Source organism: Pelodiscus sinensis, chromosome 16 (genome assembly GCF_052426305.1).
Source record: "Pelodiscus sinensis isolate ZL-2025 chromosome 16, ASM5242630v1, whole genome shotgun sequence".
Taxonomy (NCBI): domain Eukaryota; kingdom Metazoa; phylum Chordata; order Testudines; family Trionychidae; genus Pelodiscus; species Pelodiscus sinensis.
Genome location: NC_143067.1, coordinates 19391071 through 19413307, shown reverse-complemented (window position 1 = coordinate 19413307; position 22237 = coordinate 19391071). Strand labels below are relative to the sequence as shown.

Genomic DNA, 22237 nt, shown 5'->3' with positions numbered 1-22237 from the left:
TCATAGCATGTGAGTGCCTGGTGTACTCAATTGGAGTATTGTGTCCAGTTCTGGGCATCACATTTCAAGAAAGATGTGGAAAAATTGGAGCAGCTATAGAGAAGAGCAACAAAAATTATTGAAGGCCCAGAAAACATGAGCTATGAAGGAAGATTGAAAGAATTGGGCTTCTTTAGTTTAGAAAAGAGAAGACTGAGAGGGGACATGATAGCGGTTTTCAGGTATCTAAAAGGGTATCACAAGGAGGAGGAGGAAAAATTGTTCACCTTTGCCTCTGAGGATAGGACAAGAAGCAACAGGCTTACATTGCAGCAAGGGAGGTTTAGGTTGGAAAACTTTCTGCCTGCCAAGGTAGTTAAACACTGGAATAAATTGTGTAGGGGGGTTGTGGAATCTCCATCACTGGAGATATTTAAGGGCTCAACTACACTACGCTAGAGTGTCGAAAGAGGATATGCAGATTTGCAGGAATTTGCATATCTTCTTCTGATCTCCCTTTCAAAAGCAGAGCTTTCAAAAGTGAAAGTAGATTAGACACGGCTTTTTCAGCAATCCCCCCCCTTTGTCGAAAAGCCGTGTAAACCTCATGTTTTGAGGAAGAGCAGCTTTCCACAAAGGGAGGAGGAAAGCTCTGCTTTCAAAAGTGAGATTAGAAGAAGATATGCAAATTCCTGCAGAATTTGCATATCCTCTTTTGACACTCTAGCTTAGTCTAGATGAGCCCTAGGAGCAGGTTAGACATACACTTAAGGCATGATCTACACCAGTGGTTACCAACAGGTCAATCACGATTCCGAGGCCTCGACCAGTCGATCGCGAGGCATCCTGTCCACCCCGCCCCCATTTCTCTCCCACCCCCGAGAAGCCCCACTACCTACCTCAAGTGAAAATGGAGGTAGTGTCGGCTTCCCGGGGATGGACAGAAGTCCCACAGCTTAGCGCCACTTCCGGCAATTCCAGAAGTGCGCTAGCTGCTCTGCTGGGTGTACTGTGGGAGGGAGCATCGGCTCCCTGCACCGCACAGGAGGGGTGAGTCAGCCCTGGGGGAGGTGTGCGCAGGGTTTCCCGGTGCATGCGGGGGAGTTGTCCCTGGGGCAGGCGCGCATGCATGGGGCTTCCCTGCGCGGGGGCGGGGGAGTCGGCCCCAGGGCAGGCATGTGCTGGTTTCCCTCTGGGGGGGAGGAAGCCTGGGAGGAGGCAGATGCAGGGGACTCTCTGTCTCCACTGGCACCCCACTCCCCGCTCCCCAGATCCCACTCCCCAGCCACAAAACTCTGTCCCCACTCCCCTGTCCCCAGCTACAGAACTCTGTCCCCACTCCCCTGTCCCCAGGCACAGAACTATGTCCCCACTCTCCTGTCCCCAGCCACAGAACTATGTCCCCACTCCCCTGTCCCCAGCCACAGAACTATATCCCCACTTTCCTGTCCCCAGCTATAGAACACTGTCCCCACTCCCCTGTCCCCAGCCACAGAATTCTGTCCCCACTCTCCTGTCCCCAGCTACAGAATTCTGTCCCTACTCCCCTGTTCCCAACTACAGAACTCTGTCCCTATTCCTGTCACCACTCCCCGAACTCTGTCCCCACTGGCACCCTGTCCCCAGCTGCAGAACCCTGTCCTCTGCCCTCCCAGCACCCTGTTCCCTCTCCCCTGCCCCCAGCCACAGAACTCTGTCCCCACAAAATGTATAATTATAAATGCTTCATTTTAGATTTAAATAGCATGAATAAAAAACAGACCATTTATTTCATAACTAAAAACATGTGATTTTAATTTTATATATCGCATAATTTAAAAATAAACTGTTTATCAGAGTGTGTAAGTAAGGGCTGGGGATAGCAAGTGATGGACAGGAGGAGAATAGAGAGGGCGGGGCTTCAAGGAAGGGACAGGGCGGTAGATCTTTACCTGTTCTGAGATTTAAAAAGTGATCTTGGGTGTAAAAAGGTTGGAGACCACTGATCTACACAGTGCCTGGTCTTGCTGTTTGGGCAGGGAACTAGACTCGATGACTTCTTGAGGTCTCTTCCAGTTCTAGTGTTCTATGATTGTATCTTTGTTCTTCTAAAGCTTTTTTGCTGGAGGGAAACACAGGGCATATGTTTTACTTTAAGTTACAAATCCATCGCGTCATTCTCCAAAAGTGTAAAGGCCTAATCTGCAATGTCATTTCATATGTGACAGTCCAAAATAGATAAAGATTACACAGAAATGTCTCTAAGAATGCTTTAGTTCAATATCTGTAATGTAAATTAATGTGAAATTAAGACTTATTGTATGTGTTTACACTGCATATTTAGATGTGTCTTAACATCCACTTGGAAAATGTGACATTTCAAAAACTTTTGAGACAGTCTGTTTCCAGAGTTGAAAAGCCTTTAGCTACTTGTCAATTTTTAGCTAAGAAGCCCTCCACCTCCACCTCCAAATATGTCCACCCAGAATCTAAAAGCATTGGGGAAATTAATAATTCTTTGTTTTGTGGCCACATCTGTTAAACATCTTTAATTCAAATATTACTGCTTATGCTTACAGGGCCTGATGTGTCTTGCTAGTGAACAGTATATGATTCAAATCCAAGAACCATTTCAGCATTTTCCTCCAGGCTTTTTCCCTGCTCAAAAGTCATTAGTCACCCATGCTCACGACTTAACCATCACTTTTCTAGAGAAATCAGAATAGATTAAGATGGCTTTCTGACTTACTGTACATACACAAATATTCCTCAGATAACCCCAAATGGAGGCACAAGAGCAAGGTGCTTTAGTTAGGTAAAAGTCAGCTTCTGCAATCAAGAGTAAATGACCAAATCTTTCCATTTTTACTACAAATGAAAATCAGTTTTTAAAATCTAAAAGTGGTAGGCAAAGATGTCATGAACCACTTAGGCCTTCAGCTTTTAATCTGTTAAATAAATGGAATCTTTCTCAACATGCTATAATAAACATTCCTTTTCATTTAACAAAAGTAAGCTTAAGAATGAGTATTGTGATTATTAGGATAGAATTATAGGTACCTATATACCATGCTGTTTAGAGCCCTGGAAGGACCTAGATCAGTGAGGGACAACCTAGGCTAGTGAGTTGGCTGCCTAAGTGGCCCTTGTTTATCTTGGTGGACCGTAATATTGTTGTAGCCAAGACAGTCTCCTGTATAGTTTTGCTAACTGCGCTTGTATACATAGAATTTGTGGAGTGTGCCGATCAGTGTTCCATCTAAGCTGCATGGCAGCACAGCCCTGCAGCTGATTAATCAGTCCCACCCAGTCAGAGGCTCAGGGCTGGTCAGACTGATTAATCAGCTGTGGGGATGTGCTGCCGCACAGTTTAGAGGAAACACTGGGGCTGATTGAACTGTAGCAGCACATCGATTGGATGTAGAGTAAGCACATGGTTCTCACAGCGTTGTGTGCTATCAGTACACCCCTCACTTTTTGTGTGTGTGTGTCCTTGCTTTAAATGTGTGTCATTTTTGTAATCCCAGTAGGGAAAAAAAACCCTACGTGGATGGCAATCCTGTGTGTAGACAATGGTAAATAGGATGTGTCTTGTGGGTCACACACACAACCCCAATGAGACGCAGGTTGCCCACCACTAAGCTAAATGGAGAGAGAGAAGGATGGCCAAACTTTTCAAGGTGATTACTGATTTTCTGTGTTTAAAAACAGTTTAAAGCAATGTACATTAAAACTAGGGCTCTCAAGTATTAAAAAATTGAATTGTGATTAATCACATCTTAAACAATAGAATACCAATTGAAATTTATTAAATATTTTGGATGTTTCTTACATTTTTAAGTACATTGATGTCAGTAATAACACAGACTACAAAGTGTGTGAACATAGAATACAAAACAGAGGTTACAAATATAGAATTGTGTGCAAATAAGCCTGCATTCAAAAAACAAAGTAATAATTTAGAGCCTACAAGTCCACTCAGTCATATTTCTTGTTCAGCCAATCACTCAGGCAATACTGCCTGCTTCACATGACACTGTAAACAAGTGAGAACAAGCATTTACAGGGCACTGTTGTAGCTGGCATCACAAGATTTACGTGCCAGATGTACTGAAGCTTCAACCACAATTCTAGAGGACATGCATCCGTGCTGATGATAGGTTCTGCTCAATAACGATGCAAAGTAGTGCAGACCTACACATGTTCATTTTCATCATCTGAGTCAGAACTTACCACCAGAAGGGTGATTTTATTTTTTGGTAGTTTGGGTTTTGTAGTTTCCACATCAGCGTTGCTCTTTTAAGACTTCTGAAAGCATGCTCCACACATCATCCCTCTCAGATTTTGGAAGTCATTTCAGATTCTTAAACCTCAAGTTGAGTGCTGTAGCTATTTTAAGAAATTTCACATTGGCACCATCTTTGCATTTTGTCAAAACTGCAGTGAAAGTGTTCTTAAAACAAACAACATATGCTGGGTCATCATCTGAGACTGCTATAACATGAAATATATGGCAAAATTCATGAAAAACAGAGCAAGAGACATACAATTCTCTTCCAAATAGGTCAGTCTCACATTTAATGAATGCATTGTTTTTTAAGAAGCATCATCAGCATGAAAACTTGTACTGTGGAATGGTGGCCAAAGCATAAAGGGGCACAATAATGTTGCATACCTTGCAATGCGGGCTATAAAAGTGACAGAACACCTGTTGTTATTTAAATGTCACCTGAAAGTAAGGCACTGGGAGCATTTGTCCAGTAAATTTCAACTAATTTGCTTCTCTTAATGACTGGCTGAACAAATAGGACTGAGTGGACTTGTAGACTCTAAAAGAGGCAACACATTTTCTAGAAACTTTTATTGTATTTTTTCAGGGGCTAGTGTACTCATGGGATATTGTTTAGCATCAGTGTCTTTCTTTAACCTTTGTTTGTCTTTTGTAGTTTCTTATTAGCCTGTGTCCCGCATTTGCAGTGAGATTAACTTAATGGTCTAGCTGCAGTCCAACTTCTACAATCTCTATAACAAGGTGAACAAACTTTAGCTGCTAATTTGAAGGACATATCCCAGTATAGCTATGTCTACACTGTCAGGTTGTTGCGCCAGAAGTATGTAAATGAGGCTAAGCGTGGAATATCACTGAGCCTCATTTGCATACCTAATGAGCTGCCATTTTTGCAGAAGAGGCTCTTGCGCCAGAAGGAGCTGTCTACACTGCCCCTTCTTGCACAAGAAAAACCCTCTTGCGCAATGCCGCTACGCTGATTATTTTCAGGAATAACAGCATTGTGCAAGAGGGTTTTTCGTGAGCAAGAAGGGGCAGTGTAGACAGCTCCTTCTGGTGCAAGAGCCTCTTCCGCAAAAATGGTGGCTCATTAGGTATGCAAATGAGGCTCGGCGATGTTCCATGCTTAGCCTCATTTGCATACTTCTGGCGCAAGTCCGCGCCAGTGTAGACATAGCCTATATGTTTTATTAATTTTTGCTATATGAGCAATACCCCTTCAGTATTTTACCCTCCACTATCTTAGTTTACCTGTTCAGAATGTATTTTAGCGACATCCATTGAAGACCATCCATTTGTATGTAAAATTGTACCTAAATCAGTTTCCCCTTTTGAAGATTCTGGCATTTCATGAATGCAATGCTGTTCGCAGACCTAAAGCCTCTCAAAGATACATATCCTTGGAGTGCACAGGGGATATGTGGAGAAGTGAAATGTTGGTCTATGCTTCATCATTGTTCCCTCCCATTGTGATTGGCTAAGCCCTCCCACAGTTGCTCATCAGCAGCCACAGACAGGGAATTTATGCAATTCCCATCCAAATCACATAAATTCCCATGTGGGAGTTCAATGCAGAAATGTGGCCAGCCACGTGTCTACAGAAGACAGAGCTAAAGTGAAATGACAGTACCCTGTTTCATTCCAGTCCTATTCCCCAAAACAGTTTGGAGTAACTGAAAGGAACATCTGTAGGGTCTCAGAGAAGAGCGAATTATTCTATAGAGAAGGGGGCCATTTCTAGTAGAAAGGGAGCCACCCTACTTAATGCGAATAGCTAAACTGCCATTGATTATGAGGGGACAGATCCTCTCACTCCCCCAGTCTCCTCTTTCTACCCTCTTTACCACTGTCTTCCCTCCTCTAATCTTACCCTTCACACTTTTTTTAATCTTCCTCCTCCAGCTTTTATGCACTATACATTTCCCTCCAAGATCTGGACTCATCCTCTTCTAGTTTTAGTACTCCAGACTTGTCCCCAAATTTGCCTCATTGCACTGCTTATACTGGAATGCTGCCTCTTGCTGCTAGGAGAATTCAACAGATAGTGCTGCTACTTTGAAGAAATGCTCTTTAGTGCTACCTAACGGTAGAAACACATTAGGACTTAAACAGCATCCGTCCACCATCTATCACTGCAAGATCGGTTAATACACTGCAGGGGACAGGCTTGGAGCTACCAGTCAAGAGGAAAAATAGGAGCTGTCCAGAAAACAAGCAAAAATTGAACATAAAATCTGTTTAAGCTGAGAGGTTGGATGAGGGTGCAGCATCCAGGATCAAATGTCAGAGACAGTAGTGGCACAGAGAGAGTGTGATTTGATTGCCCTTATCATTGAGATTATATCTAAAATCATAGGAATGGATGAGTTTGTCCAGGAAAAGACTGGAGGAAGAAAAGGAGGGGACTGAAGACAAAACCCTGAAGGACAGAAACAGGAAGGGGAAGACAAGGGTTGGAACCACTGGTGGAATAGCTAGTAAGGTAGGATCAGAAGACAAGGCAGACACCACAAGAAGGGTATAGAGGGTGTGAGAATATATGAAAGAGTAAGAAGTGATCCCCCCTCCAAAAGTAGCTGATAAATGAAGAGCAGAGAGGAGGACCCAATGTTCCCATAGCTAGAGCCCTACAAATCTGCAGATACCCGGGGATAACTTCTGTGGATCACAGGTTAGATGGGAATACAAATTGTGTATCCCCACAGCAGGACTCTACAGCTGCTCTGGTGACAGGCATGCTGGAAACCCGTAACTAACGTAGATCGGTGTAACAAGGAAAGAAAGAAGTGAACCTCCCCTGATGCAAAAAAGGATGTGCGTATAGTTAGCCCCTTGTAGCCTTCCTCTCCACCTTTCTCCGGTGTGTCCCCCCCCCCAAAAAAAGTGGGTAGTGCCAGGGATCCGCCACACAAATTCCCTCAGTGGTGGACGGGAGTCTCTGCTGCTCCCCAGAGTCGCTGCCACCTTCCTTCTGGCGGTCGGGTCTCCAGAGCGCGTAACCGGCCCCAGCCTCTCGGTCCCCCGCATCCCCTTTCAACGCTAAAGTGGCAAGGGAGAGAAACGGGGCAGTCCCGAGAACCAGCCCAGCGGCCCGAGTCCTGCGCAAGGCCAGCCCCGCCCTGCCTAGCCCGAGCCCCCTCAGCCGCGCCCTCCCCCCGCCAGCCCAGCCGGGCAGAGGAGGCCCCGTCCAAGCGCAGGGAGGGGGCGGCGGCCGGGGAAGCAGAAGGAACTTGGGGAAGCAGCGGGAAGGGAGAGTCCGCGGCCGGGGTGAGGGAGCCGGGCAGGGGAAGGAGCGAGCCAAGCGGCACGGGCGCTCCCAGCTTTGGGGCTGCAGTTGAGCGGCTCCGCCAACAGGTTGCACCGTTCCCCCTCGTCCGCCACCGACTCGGCCCCCGCCGCGCCGTGCGAGCAAGCGCGGCTGCCTTGTCTCCGCCGAGCGAGCGCTCGCCTGCCGGAGCGCTCCCGCCGCGCGTCTGGGAGGAGGAGGAGGAGGAGGAGGCTGCTGCCGCCGTCCTCCATTTTGTGGCGGGGCCGAGCGCCGCCGGAGTCGCGGGCTGCCCGGGGCAAGGAGGGGACGGTTCAGCCGGGTGCGAGGCGCAGACTGGAGCGGGCGAAGCCTGCTGGAGGCCGTCAGCGCCCGCCGCGGAAGGCGGGAGGAGCTTGTGAGGGAGGCAGGGCAGCCTCGGGGGCTGTTCCGGCCGGGTGGGATTTCGGGCTCTCCGTTCGCAGGGGCGCCCCCCTCCTCAGCTCGCCCCTCACCGCGCCTCCTTCCGCACGCCGAGTTGTTTATTCCTCCCGCTCGCTGCCGCTGCAGGAGCCATGGACGTGGGTGGCTAGTGGCTCCAGCGACCCCCCTCCCGAACAAGGTACGGGGAGTTTGGCCGGGGACTCCGAGCTCCGCAGGCGGGGTGGGGGGGCTCCCGTTGGGTGAGCCCTCAAACTTTTCTGGAGGCTGTGGGGAGTCGCTTCCTCGGGGGAAAAGAGGGGTAGCGCCGTCAGCGCCCCCCCCGCCGAGTCTGTCGTAGGCGAGGCGCTACTGTGCGTGGGGCCGGGCTGGGACGGGGCACCCGTTCCTTTCCTTTGGGCCGCTGTCCTGGAAATCGCCATCGGTCCATCTGGAGGTGGGACGAGTTGGGGACTTAACCGTGCAAAGCCCGAGCCTGGTCCCACGCCTTTGAGACCCGATACATGCTTCTTGGGGCGAAGTGGTGAATGCAGTAGTTGGTTTGGTATTTGAGCAAATTATTTCCTCTCTGAAAATTGTGCGTGTGTGTGTGGGGGGGGGGGGGGGTGAACCCCTCCGATCTGTTTGGCTTTATTGACTTATTTGTACTGCCCGATGTTCCTGTGGTCGATGAAGGGTTCCCTGTCGACAAACAAACGTGGCTGCTGCTTAGTCTTTTTCTGGGGGGCGGGCAAAGAAATGGGAGAGCCAAGAGGGGTTGGAAAGCGCTCGAGTTGGCGACTTTTGTAGCAATAGCTGATGTTATTTGGCAGAAGTGGGCGTGCCAGGAGACAGCTCAACAGGTCTCGACACATTTCTCCTGTGAAAACTGCACTTCGTAAAAGGGGGTTTATTTTAGTTCGTGTCTAAGTATTTGCACATCCCCCTTTTTTCCCACAGTTAAATCAATGGTGCAGCTAATTGCTGTTGAGGTTTATTTTTGTTTTGTTTTGCATGCGGGTTATTTTGGACAGTTTGTTGGGTGATGATATTGGATTGTTGCAAACTTGTCACATGCAATAACTCCAGTTCTTTTCTGCTCCCCTTTCCCCACCTCCTCTGTTCCCACGACCACTAGAACCTACCTCCTCCCGGCCCGCTTTATGTTGTGGCGTCTACTTTAAATGGCCGAGGAGTAGTTTAGTGTTGCTTGTAACTTTTAAAAGGGAGGATGTTGCTGAAGGACTTTTTTTCCATTTTGCACACGCTGTTTTGGTTTCGAGTTTGACGGCAGCTGTCAGGAAACAGGCGTGAAAATACATTAGGCACCGTTTGTATGTGTCTATACGTACGTAGTCTCACCTGAACACACTGTGAGGGGAGGGGAAGCTAGAAGATTCTTCTGTTCAATATTAAATCTTATTTTTAATGCTTTATGTGAACTTTATTTGGACATAAGAAAGTTCACGCTTTTAAACTTGAGGGTGGGATGGGGGGAGGGAGGAGTATCAACACGATTACATTTTAACCAGCATTTTGTTAAGTTGACATTTGAAAAAATAGTTGCACATACAGATTCCTATTGATTGTTGACTGAAGGCTGAACTTTCTGTGTACAGAAAGAAAAGCATGAACTTCTTTATACAGCCATAGCAGAAGCAGGGTGGCTTATTTTCCTGATCGGTATGGACTGCAGAGTGTGGAGGGTCTAAAATTAAGATAGATGTAAGTTTATTGTGGACATTTTAAGAAACCATACCATGCTGATTATTTCAACACCCTAAGTAAAGAGCACAGAAACTGATCATAAGCACAAATTTTAAAGGACAGTACACATGGTTGAATTTTACATAGTGTTGTACAGAATCAAAATAAGACCTTATTTTCCCTTTAGATGTTTATTGGAAGACCAGGAAATGATGTGTGGTTTTTTTTTTAGCTTCCATTTTGTGTTTAGATTTCAGGATATGTAAGTTACACTTTAGAATTCTTTAGGAAGAGTGATCATCTGATCTGAAGTTAGTGAACTTTCCATTTTATTTATATATATATATATAGAAAGGTCACGGTAGGTCAAAGCGGTAGGAAAACATTGAGTTATATGTCTAGGCAGGGAATGGAGAAAGTGGTTGGAGGATTCTAACATTGCATCTACCCATACCAGCAGTTACATCTGAACTCCTATAGAGGAGACTGATTTGGAAAGGGAGGTTGTAATAGAAGAAAAATACATGTGAAGCCTAATAATTTTTTAATAAAAAAATATTTGAGCAATTGTAAATTAGTGAATTGAAGGCATTATTAATCAGATACTCCTTCAAATAGGTGAGAGGTGGAATAGTGAAAAATGAATATTGAGAGGGGAAGTACTTTTGCTTCCGTTCACCATTCTGAACCAGAGTTCAGAAAAGCTTTTGACTGTTACGGTTACCAGCAATCACATTTGTTCAGTGACTGCAAAAATAGTTACATGTGTGTCTGTCTTAAAATCAGACTTTTGTGGCTAAACTAGCTTCACCATACTGCTAATTTGTGTTTCTTGTGTTTTATCTCTGTGCTAAGTAACTGTCTGTCTTCTTTTAATAGCCAGTGTTAAAATAATGGACCCCAAAGAATCACTAAGCTCCTTGGATGGAGAGGAAGCAGAGAAAAATGTGCACTTCCGTGACAAAGGAAGGACTGTGATGGACTTTCATCCAACCTTCAGGGGTGGAGCTACTGTCAGGGCTCCTGCATCTACATCTCCCCTGCCTACATCTTCTCAGTCAGACTCTAAACAGCAGCCTGTTTTGGGTGACTTTTCAAAAGGACTAGTAAGCAATGCTCCTCAGCCGGATCTTTCCAAGGCAGTGTTGCTCTCCATGGGACTGTATATGGGGGAGACAGATGCAAAAGTGATGGGAAACGAACTTGGATTTCCACAGCCGGGCCAAATTGGCATCTCTTCTGGGGAAACAGACTTCAGGCTCTTGGAAGAAAGCATTGCAAGCTTGAACAAGTCCGCTAGCCTGACAGACAGTTCGAAGGGGACAGTATCTGTTGGGGTACCTCTTGAGCGGGATTTTCCAATTATGGCTAACAGCAATCTCCCTTTAGGCCAGGCTGGCACTAATGGTGGCAACTTGAAGTTGTTTTCTGAAGACCAAAGTACCTTTGATATTCTGCAGGATTTAGAATTGCCATCAGTTTCGCCAGGTAAGGAACCAAATGGGAGCCCATGGAGACTAGACCCATTGCTAGATGAAGGGGACTTGTTGTCTCCTATGACAGCAGATGAATCGTTTCTCTTGGAAGGAAATGCAAATGAAGATTGCAAGCCTCCCATCTTACCAGACACTAAGCCTAAAATTAATGAGCATGGAGATCTTTTACCCAGCCCCAAAATGCAGATGCCGCAGGTGAAGACAGAAAAGGAAGACTTTATTGAACTCTGCACTCCTGGGGTAATAAAGCAAGAGAAAATGGGCCCGGTTTATTGTCAAGCTAATTTTTCTGGGTCAAACCTAATGGGTAATAAAATGTCTGCCATTTCTGTTCATGGTGTCAGTACTTCTGGAGGACAACTGTATCATTATGACTTGAATACTGCATCTCTCTCACAACAGCAGGATCAGAAACCAGTTTTTAATGTCATTCCATCTCTGCCTGCTGGTTCAGAAAATTGGAATAGGTGCCAAGTATCTGGGGATGACAATATGACTCCCTTGGGAACTCTGAACTTTTCTGGCAGGCCTGTTTTCTCTAATGGCTACTTGAGGTAAGAGTAATTTTATTTTTAATTTTATTAAAATAGTAGATATAGCTATTCAGTATTGCAATTTATATGTGCTGATTTTTAAGAAAAATTGGTAATCTTTTTTCTCTCATTTGTGACCTATGGTTTCTATAGCAGACTTCACATACATAGTATAAAAGAAAAGTGATTTTATTTGTTCGGCTATGGGTGTAAGAAAATTACTGGTATACTGTTTATAAAAGCACGCTGTAATATAGATGACTTAAGGAGAAAATATGAAGACTCAATAGAGATCTGCTGCACAAAATGATTCATACCAATTTGTAAGCATATGCAAAAGCCATTTAACTTACTCTAAATAATTAAATGGTTTAATAATTTTACCCTCTTTTTTTTTCTTTTCAATTTTATTCTGAATGTTCAGAACAAAAATAATTTTCTTGATGGAGAAGTTTGTAGAGTTAGATTTTAAGCTGAACTAGGTTTACCTTGATGTTGTATTTACGATACCGTACACAGGACAACAAGATTCCAAGTATGAAATCTCTAGCAGTTTGTTTAATAGTAACACATAAAAGATACAATTATTTGTGATAGGATTCAGCTGCATCTCACAATCCAATATTTGCAAAATTTAACTGGAACTGAAACAACGGAACATTTTGATTCTGAAATAAAAATAATTATTTTCCTAAAATTGATACCAACATTCGAAAAGTTATTTTGGAATGTCCATTTTTAAAATTGTTTTCTTGAATTAAGGTCTCTAATAGCAAGGAAATAATACTTTCCACTTCTGGATGAGAGACATAAGATAGAAATGGATGGCTGCTCTCTCACACTCTCTCACCCATTCATGCCCCAAGTGCTCAACCTAAGCTTAATAGAGACACCTAATAATAGTATGGCTTCAATAGTTCTTTATTTCTTAGACAGTATGTATTGATAGGAACACTTTTTTTAGGTATCTGTCTCAACGAATTGTCAGCTTTTGCTGAATTTTTCTGTAGTTTGTTTTAGAAATCTGCAGCTGTTGGCTTTGCATAAACACTTTTTATGAAGAAAGCCATATTTTTTACTTTTTTGGAATGTTTTATTTTATTACTCTATTATTTTCTGCTATTTACAAGTTTGTGGCAGGAGAGCTTACTGGCATGCCGATACAGCTTTCAAGACCTTTTCCATTCACATTGAAGTGATACATATTATAATTTGCTTATAGTGAAGTTTTTTGTTTTTGTTCAAGTATGCATAGCTAACAATGCTGGAAGTGATCCTTTGTTTCTGGAATTCATTACCAATATTGGATATTTATCATAATTGTCTTTTTCTTTTTTAAGTTTTACAGCAATTTCTAGTATAAAGAACCTAGGAATTTTTCAGAACTACTAGAATTATGTCAAAATGGAAATACAGCTAGCTCTATGAAAATAATATAAAACTTTAAAGTATTTTGTGGTGGTAGTCTTTAAGACATCTGTTCTAATTCCTTGCATGGTAAAAATAATCATAAGTTGCATTTTAAGGTGATCAGTGTAAAAAGTGGATTTTATATATATTTATCACTTTTATATTGCAAGATGATATAGTTAAAGATGACTACACTTTGGTTGTCACAAGTATTAAATAAGTTTATGAGAAGTTAATTAGTTGGATGTATTTATTTCACATAACCACCATTTTATGCATTATATTTTTGTCACTAGATTAGTCTCCTTAGTGTTATTTTTCTAGTAGTTTGTGTGTAGAATCTCTTTAGTCCAAATTAACTAAGAAAAGCATTATTTCATATTTGTTGCTGCTGCTACAGTGAGGCAGACTTGAGGAACGTATTTAAAAGTTAAAATTGGAAAATATTGTTTCACTATTAAAACTCCATCTAAGGGTCCAGTGGAGCCCTTTGAAGGATGACACATCATAGACTGCAGAGTGGATTAAGCTAAATCAAAGCAATGTAAATAACTAATTGTTTTCTGTGATTTGAATTTGTACTTTCTAGTTATAGAGATGAAGCTGTGTTAGTCTAGTCTAGCTGAAACAAAAAACAGGACTATGTAGCACTTTAAAGACTAACAAGATGGTTTATTAGGTGATGAGCTTTCGTGGGCCAGACCCACTTTCGCAGATCAAATTATGGAAGAAAATAGGCATGATCATATATACCAAAGGGATATAATGGAAAAAAAAGAGAACACATGTAAAAAGGACAAATCAAATTTACTTTCTAGTTATTTGCCTAAAGAGAGTTTTTAGTTGGTAACCATTAAAAGATGTTGTTTGCAATGAAATGTAGCCTTTACCATAAATTTGGTGCTTCTTTTTGCTAACAAGGAGAATGCAGATCTATCACAGAAGTTATAATCATCCAAATAAGCAGTTTACAAATCTTGAAAGACATTTATTCAGCTTCATAATTTTTACATTTCTGTGTTAGAAAATGCAAAATATTAATTTGTTTACTTGTGATTTGCATTGAGCACAGTATGGATAGAAATTCAATTTAAAATGCTATTTTTGGCATTTACATTTTTTATTCGATTAAAAAAACCCATAAGTGTTCATACATACATGAGAAAAAAGTTTACCAGAACATGTCTTGCATTTAAAAACAAGCATGATTTGTAGTATGTGACCTGAACTGATTGTTTCTGATCACCATGTTCTTCAAGATTTTTGACTTAATAGATCTCATCTTCTTAAACCTAATTTTTATACATAGTTTCGAAGAGGAAAACAATTTTTTTCTGCTTTTTCAACACCCAATTGGTTTCTTAACTTTGAATGGACTAGTCATTGAAATGAACTAGATGAATAAACTGAATATTCTCTCTGGACCTGCAGAAGAGACTATTGCTCTCAAAAACTGATCAAGCATTTCCGCAAGCTCTAGTTAAAGTCAGACCACTGAACTGGATTTAAAAGTTGTCAGAAAACCTACTCCTTCATATTTTTATACTTAATTTGAATTATTAAATAGAAACAGGCCTTAATAGAAGTTATCAGTTTTCAAATTTAATTTTAAATAGTTGTTAAATTAACCTGTATTTAATGAGAAATCCAGTTGTATGTTTTTAAATGATTGATTTTTTTTAAAATCCATCATGCCAGATAAAAAGCTATAAGGTTGTAGCTAAGCACTAGACTTGACCAATGACATCTTTAGAACAGAACTGGTAATATATCATTGTACAAAAGATAAATGGTTTACGTAAAAGTGCTGACATGCCTATCTCCCACAGGACTTCATTACCTGTCATTAACTCTTTCTTTCTGCATTCTTTGAGATGATGAATCTTCCCACAAATGAATTTAATTAAGACATAGAAAGGAAAAAGAATTTTTGAAACCAATGGCTGGATTTTGGTTAGTAAACCTCAAACTTCCAGATGTATTTAGGGGGAGGTGAGGATAGAATGCTTTCTTAAGTCTGATTTTAAAGAGACAATTAAAACTATGAATCCAATACAGTTGTTTTGTGTTTTGCTCTATTTTTCAATTGAAAATGAGACTAACTGTTTTGTATTTCAAAATAGTCCTTTAGTCTCTAATGAACTGTAGGCACAGTTGCTATTAAAATAATAGAAATCCTGTTAAAGTGTTCTAATAGGTGTATTGTCCTAGCTTTTGATGGTTTAAAATTGATACTTTATAGACAAGACTTGCCGAAGTTTAAAAAAAAAAAGACAACCAAAACCAAACTGGTGTGGTTGGTCACCTGCCACAGAAATAACAGTTGCCAAGGAGCCTTTATTATTCTTATTTCTTATGAAACTGATTCCTTTAGATCCAGATTGAGATTTTGGCTGTGCTTACTATGTTGATGCATTGGAGGAGAATTTCTAAAGTTACATTCCAACAAAAATGCTTTGTTAGTGTTTTACTCCATGGCTTGGTCTACACTTAAAACTTCTCTCTTTCAGTCAGAGTTTGTGTAAAAAGACCACACCACCATAGTGCTGACATCAACCCCCGTGTGATTACAGCTCTACTGACAGAAGAACGATTCTGTTGGCATAATGTCATTTTGGAGAGGTAGTGTTCCTAAACCAGCAGACAAACTCTTTGTTGAAAGGGTTATGCTGGCATAAGGCCTTGTGTAGACACATCCTCTTTGATTTTGGTATTACTTATCAATTAAGTATTGACTAACATATATGGCAAGGCAAGCTTCTCTTTTGGTCAGATCATGGTATTTAATCATATCATTTAAAGAAAACACTTAATGTTGACATGGTCACTAAGCTTGTAGTCTTGAACTGATGCAGTGCAATTTTTAAATTATTTCAACTTCTTAGTATAGCATAGCATATTGTCTTACAAGGGATAAGTGATAATCAGGATATGGAAAAGTCCTTTTGCCTGTGGAGAATATAAAGCTTTCGAAGGTGAATAATGTCAATTTTCTGCAGAATATAATTTTTTGTAGCCCTTATTGTTATGAAAATAACCTTCCAAATGTGCAATGGTGTAACTAATGCAGTGTTGGATTCCTAAGTTTACAGACAATTTTCTCCTTTGAGCAGCAGCAGCACAGATGTAAGAGACCAGTTGACTATTTGATAAGCATATCGGGTAGTTGAGTAGTGACTTGACTAGTTGCTCCCCTCCCCCCACCCTTTCTGCCTCTATCAAAGAGCCAGAGCTGGTGTTGGGGGGGAGCAAGCTTAAAAGCTGTTTCCCCTGCCCCTCCCCCTCACCATCTCTGGGGGGAAAAGGAGGCAGAGTCCCAGTCTCCCCCCAGCTCCGCAGTGCCTCTGCTTTTTAAATATATTAAGAGCCATGCGCAGAGGTGCAGCAGGGGAGACTGGAAGCAAGCCAGGAATTAGCTGTCCCAGCTTGCTCCTGGTCACCCCCCCCTGTGCCTGTGTGTTTTAAATGTATTAAGAGCATGGTGGCTCTTAATGCATTTAAAAAGCAGAGGCCCAGCAGGGGGAGGGCAAACCGGGGACCAGGAGAAAGCCAGCAACCAGCAGATTCCCAGCTCACCTGGTCCACCAGCTATGCCTCTGCCTTTTAAATGTATTAAGAGCTACCAGGCTCTTAATACATTTAAAATGCATAGCTGTAGTGGGGTTAGCTCCTGGTTGTGGCTCTGTAGTTCTCCCCCTTATTGACTACTCAATTAGCTGATTACCCACAATTTAACATCCTTAAGCAGAAGCAAAGCTTTCCAAGCTGTAGCACAGCAGCTTTTCAACTACTGATGTTGAGAAGGCTCGCTGACGGCAGTAAAACTGACAGGAGTCCTAAGAATGACCATACTGGGTCAGACCAAATGTTCATATAGCCTAGTATCCTGTCTTCTGATCAGTACCAGCAACCAGTACCAGCTGCTTCAGAGAAGATGAACAAAACAAGTAATCAAGTGAACCATTCCCTGTCACCCATTGCCAATTTATGGCAAACATAGGCTATCGTGGCTTATAGACCTTAATGGACATATCTTTCATGAATTTCTTGTTATTTTTTTTTTTTACCTTATAGTATTGGTCCTTCACACCACCTTCTGGCAAAGAGTTCCACAGGTTGACTGTGTGTTGTGTGAAGAAATACTTCCTTTTGTTCATTTTAAATCTGCTGCCTGTTAATGTCATTTGTTCTAGTGTTATGTGAAGGAGTAAAATAACACTTCCTTATTTACTTTCACCATACCTATCATGATTTCATAGATCTCTAACATAATCTCTTAGACATCTCTTTTTCAAGCTGAAAAGTCGCCTTCTAATTAATCTCCCCTCATTTCCACTATTTTGTGGCTTTTAAAAATTCTGAGCATCAAGAAAGATGAGCTGTAGCTATTAGCTGGGAAAGAAGAATAAAAAATCAGACTAAAGTGGAAAAATCAACTGTAAAAGAATGGAAATGGATATAAATAATAGAGAAGATGCACCTTGTTCTCTTACAGAAAAAGTAGAGTGAAATTGGGAGGAAATCTATTAAACATGGTTGGGTGAATAGTATTCACTAAATATGTTTTTCAAGTAACTTCACTGAATAATTTGACATGTTTGTGTGGTATATCACTGGCTCAAATATATGCCATAAATAGCAGTGAAACTTGTTGCACAACTTTCAACATATACTTTGTATATCTCATCTCCCCCAATAAGAAGTTAACTTACAAAGTCATTACATTGACAATATTACTATTTAATCCACTACACAACTGTTTCATTCCTTTCAGATGCAGGAGACTTGTCTCTGTGTGGCACAGTATGTATGTGTTAGGAGGGTGAGAGAAAACAACAACACAGTATATTTCATCCTATCTAGTAGGCCTGAAGCTAGAAATTTATAATTTTAGCCTTGCAGGCAATGTTAATGTAATAGTCCTAATATTGGTAGTGCTTCTGTAGTTATGCCTTGGATCTGCTGATACATCCAGTGCTGGAAGACTTTAGGGGAGGGGAGAGGAGAAAGGTAAAGGAGAAGAAGAGGCCAAAGACCATAATCAAAGAAGGATGAAGTGGAACTGTGCTTTCCATTAGGGACAGTTTGTCTGGTCAGTTGTAGTCAAAAGGTGTCTCCAAAAACAAACATACATACTTGTAGATATTAGCAAGAGAAAGGAGTAACTGGGAGAGAGTCGAGTCACCTGACTTTTGGTAAGAAAAGAAATTGGGATCTCTTTAATTAAAAAAAAATCCATTCTCATGTTTATCTCTAGCAAGTCTTCTCAAATGAACTTTCTCTCTCTCTCCTATTACATCCATCAACTGCTGTCTGTCTTTTTGGTGCCTAAGTTCTGCCTGACTCTTCAAAGCTAATTGTTTCAGGAAATTCAGTTTCACAATATGAGAGGGGCTTTTAGAGTAATTAGTGCTGAAGAGAGACCTAAAAACATCTTTAACTAAAGTGTTTGGTGGCTCACTGGGTTTTCAGCATTCTATTTAGATAACTTACAGTATATAAAAATCCAAGCATGTACAGTGAGTTGATAATGGAAAATGTGATCCACCATAGGATCTAAGCACAAAACTCACCATGTTCTCATAGAAAGTACTGCATGCACCCCACTGTGTCAGAGTTAATTTGTAGTGATCTTTATGTCAGTAGCCTCATAGATTCTGGGATTTTTGAATGAAAAATTAAAGTAAACTTGCACAGAGACTTACATGGATTATACAAGTGTGAGTGTGTGTGAGTGTAGCCTTTAAAATGCGTAACTGATAATGTTACTGAAATGTATGATCCTTTTATGCAGAGGTAAATTTGTTGAAAGGATAGATTTACTGCACTGTTTAGGACATCTACAATGTTTGTCTTGATTATATGAATTTGTGGAATAAAATTATACACTTGAATCTCTTTAATCCTGCAATCCTGGGTTAGCAGGGTTTTCTGGATTAAAGATTTTGCCCGGCCAGGGAGACAGTGAGGGGATGAGCGTAGGGCGTTTACCTGGTGCTCCATGTCCCCCATCGCTCCCAGGCGTGCACACACACTCACACCCCTTGCTGCTATGGGAGCATTGGGGAAAAGCCTCCAGCAGAGCGTGTTGCTATGCCGCTGTTTCCCCGTCTTGAGGAGAGGGTGAACGGCAGCACAGAGAGAACTTCCATCTATTCCTGCCCAGGTCTGTACCACAGGTGTTCCCAAACTAGGGACATCCAGAGTATGGAGGATATAGTGTATTTGTATTTCTAGTTTTAAAAGATACTGTGACTTTTTTTACCAAAAAGGGATTGTATCAGGAATTTTTTATAGCATTGTGACTTAAAGTATTATGAAACTCTGATCATGTACATTAAATGATCAGTTATGCAAGATTAAATCCATTTTTAGCTCCCTGTGCTTGATATGTCCAGTTATACTAGGAGAGCTGAGTAGGTTTATATGAAAAGCTGTGTAGGTCTGATTAAATATGTTATATTTCATATGATTTTCAGTACAATTTTCTTTGTTTAAGCCCAATTTTAATTATAGAAAACAATTTAGGTTTTTTTTGCATGCTGTGGTGTTTATACTTCAGCTATTTTTAAAAACAGTAGATTGAACTTTTACAGCTTAATTTTACTCTTCAGCTGGGGATAGCCATAAAACTACAGTTTAAACAAATCCTATTTACTTGTATAGTTTTTCATAAGTCAGCTGGGTGAAGCAGCAATTACAACAGCATATAAAAGTTCTGCATTAAATAATACTGTCTTTATACTGTGCAGTTTAACTGTTTATTGAATGCAGACAAGCTTTCATTTCTACTTTTCTTCTAAGTTTCATGTGTATTCTTTAGGTATGGTGTGGATTTCTAAAAAATTGTAATTTTATTTTCCTTTACTTAAGTTTAATCAAAAGTAAGTTTTCAATTTTTTAGTGCTAGTGCTTTTTGCAGCAGAATTACAAAGTTTACATCTAAAATTCTTAAGTAATCGTTTTTTGTATGAATTACAAAGTCCTCTCTTAGGGTATGTCTACACTACAAAGTTAATTCGAACTAACGGACGTTAGTTCGAATTAACTTTGATAGGCGCTACACTAGCGCTCCGCTAGTTCGAATTAGGTAAACCTCATTCCACGAGGACTAGTAGCCCCTTAATTCGAACTAGTGGGAGGCTAACCCTCCCCAGCTTTCCCTGGTGGCCACTCTGGCCAACACCAGGGAAACTCTATTGCCCCCCTTCCGGCCCCGGACCCCTTAAAGGGGCACGGGCTGGCTACGGTGCCCATGCCAGGTGCAAGCCTGCCAGCACCCAGCCAGCAGACCCTGCACCTGGCACGGCTCGAGCCAGCCACCCGATGCCCCCCAGCCCTCCCCCTCTTCCCAGGACCAGGCTGGCGGCTCCCAGGAGCTTGCCCAGGACCGCAAGAGGCGGGCACCCACCTGGTCCAGTGCAAACATCGTGGACCTCATCCACGACCTCCACACTAGGCACAGGAAAGCGGCCACCCAGGAGCAGGTTTGCATGAAAATCAAGGTGGTCCACTGAGACCCCGACCCTGAGCTTAGAATGGCCGTACTGGGTCAGACCAAAGGTCCATCTAGCCCAGTAGCCTGTCTGCCGACAGCGGCCAACCCTAGGGACCCTGGAGGGGATGGACCGACGACAGTGACCAAGCCATTTGTCTCGTGCCATCCCTCTCCAGCCTTCCACAAACCTTGGGCAGGGACACCACTCCTACCCTCTGGCTAATACCACTCCATGGACCCAACCTCCATGAATTAATCTCACTTCCCTTTAAACTCTGTTCTAGTTGTAGCCTTCACAGCCTCCTGCAGCAAGGAGTTCCACAGGTTGACTATTTGCTTTGTGAAGAAGAACTTTCTGTTATTAGTTTGAACCCTGCTACCCATTCCTTTCCTTTGGTGTCCTCTAGTCCTTCTATTATGGGAACTAATGAAGAACTTTTCTGTATCCACCCCACTCGTGCTTTTATTAGACCTCTATCATATCCCCCCTCCATCTCTTCTTTTGTAAACAGAAAAGTCTCAGTCTCTTTAGCCTCTCTTCATATGGGACCTGTTCCAAACCCCTCATCATTGTAGTTACCCTCCCCTCTCCCACCCTCTCTCTTCCCCTCTCCCACCTCGTTTTCCCAGTCTCCCCCAGTTTTGTTCAATAAAGAGAGATTCTATTTTTGAACACAATTGTCCTTTATTTTGTACATCAGGAAGGGGGGCTAGGGAGGGGTACGTGGAAGGAGGTGATGGAGGAATGGGGTACGAGCCCCCGATGGGGAGGACTGGGCTGGCTCTGCGGGCTTCTGGGGGTGGAAGCTCTCCTGCAGCCCCCCAGTTGTCCCCTCCCCCCAGATGGCAGCCTGCGGCAAGTGCAGCCGGTCTGATGGCCGAGTGCTGTGATGTGCCCAGTGTGGGTGCTCCGGGCAATCCAAGCCAGGACTGCTTTGCAAGTGGGACACCCCTGAGAACTGTCTGTCCGGGGTGGGGGTTGGGTCCCTTTAAGCACAGCCCTCGGCTAGCCTGAGACAGCAGCTCCACGCTCTAAGTCCTCATCTGATGCCCTGCCTGCACTGCTTCTGGCCATCCTTAACCTCTGTTCAGGGTCCACTCAATGTGGACATGCTAGTTCAAATTAGCAAAACGCTAATTCAAACTAGTTTTTAGGTCTAGCTGCGCTAATTCGAATTAGCTTAGTTCGAATTAGCGCTGTAGTGTAGACATACCCTTGCTTTTTCACAGGATAATATTTAGAAGTCTAGGGAATTTTTTCAAATTTGCCTCATCTGATACAATACCATTTAATTTAAAAATAAATATTAGGGTATTTACCATGTGGTTTTATTTTGACTTCCAATCTTACCTGGAAATTGAGCAGAGTGATTGTATTTGGATTCACCTATTTAAAAAAAAACATTTAAAACCACCTAAAAACAAGGGTTTAAAACTAGTTTTGGTGGTGTTGACTAATATTATGCACCATAAAACTTGTAACAAGCAGAATTAAAGGTATTGCGTTTATTTAGAAAAATATGGAATGTGCTGTTAACTTGTAGACAGTGAACATGGATTTGAATCTGTTCAGTCCATAGCATTCATATATTTTATACTGGAGTAATTTGGGCCAGATTCTGCCATGTTGACTAGTATCTTATTCTGCGAATAGTCTCAGAAGAAAGATATTACCAAATGTGT

The 22237-nt window shown here is 42.2% G+C and overlaps 1 protein-coding gene across 1 annotated transcript in view; it reads left to right on the top strand.

Annotated features, from left to right (window-relative positions):
* The first annotated feature begins 7520 nt into the window (after positions 1 to 7520).
* NR3C1 (nuclear receptor subfamily 3 group C member 1) overlaps positions 7521 to 22237 on the top strand; it is a 164952-nt gene continuing 150235 nt past the window's right edge. The window contains exons 1-2 of the mRNA XM_075900312.2: positions 7521 to 8112; positions 10497 to 11667. Of these exons, the coding sequence (XP_075756427.1) occupies positions 10511 to 11667 (1157 nt within the window). The 5' untranslated portion in view covers positions 7521 to 8112; positions 10497 to 10510. The remainder of the gene's footprint in view (positions 8113 to 10496; positions 11668 to 22237) is intronic.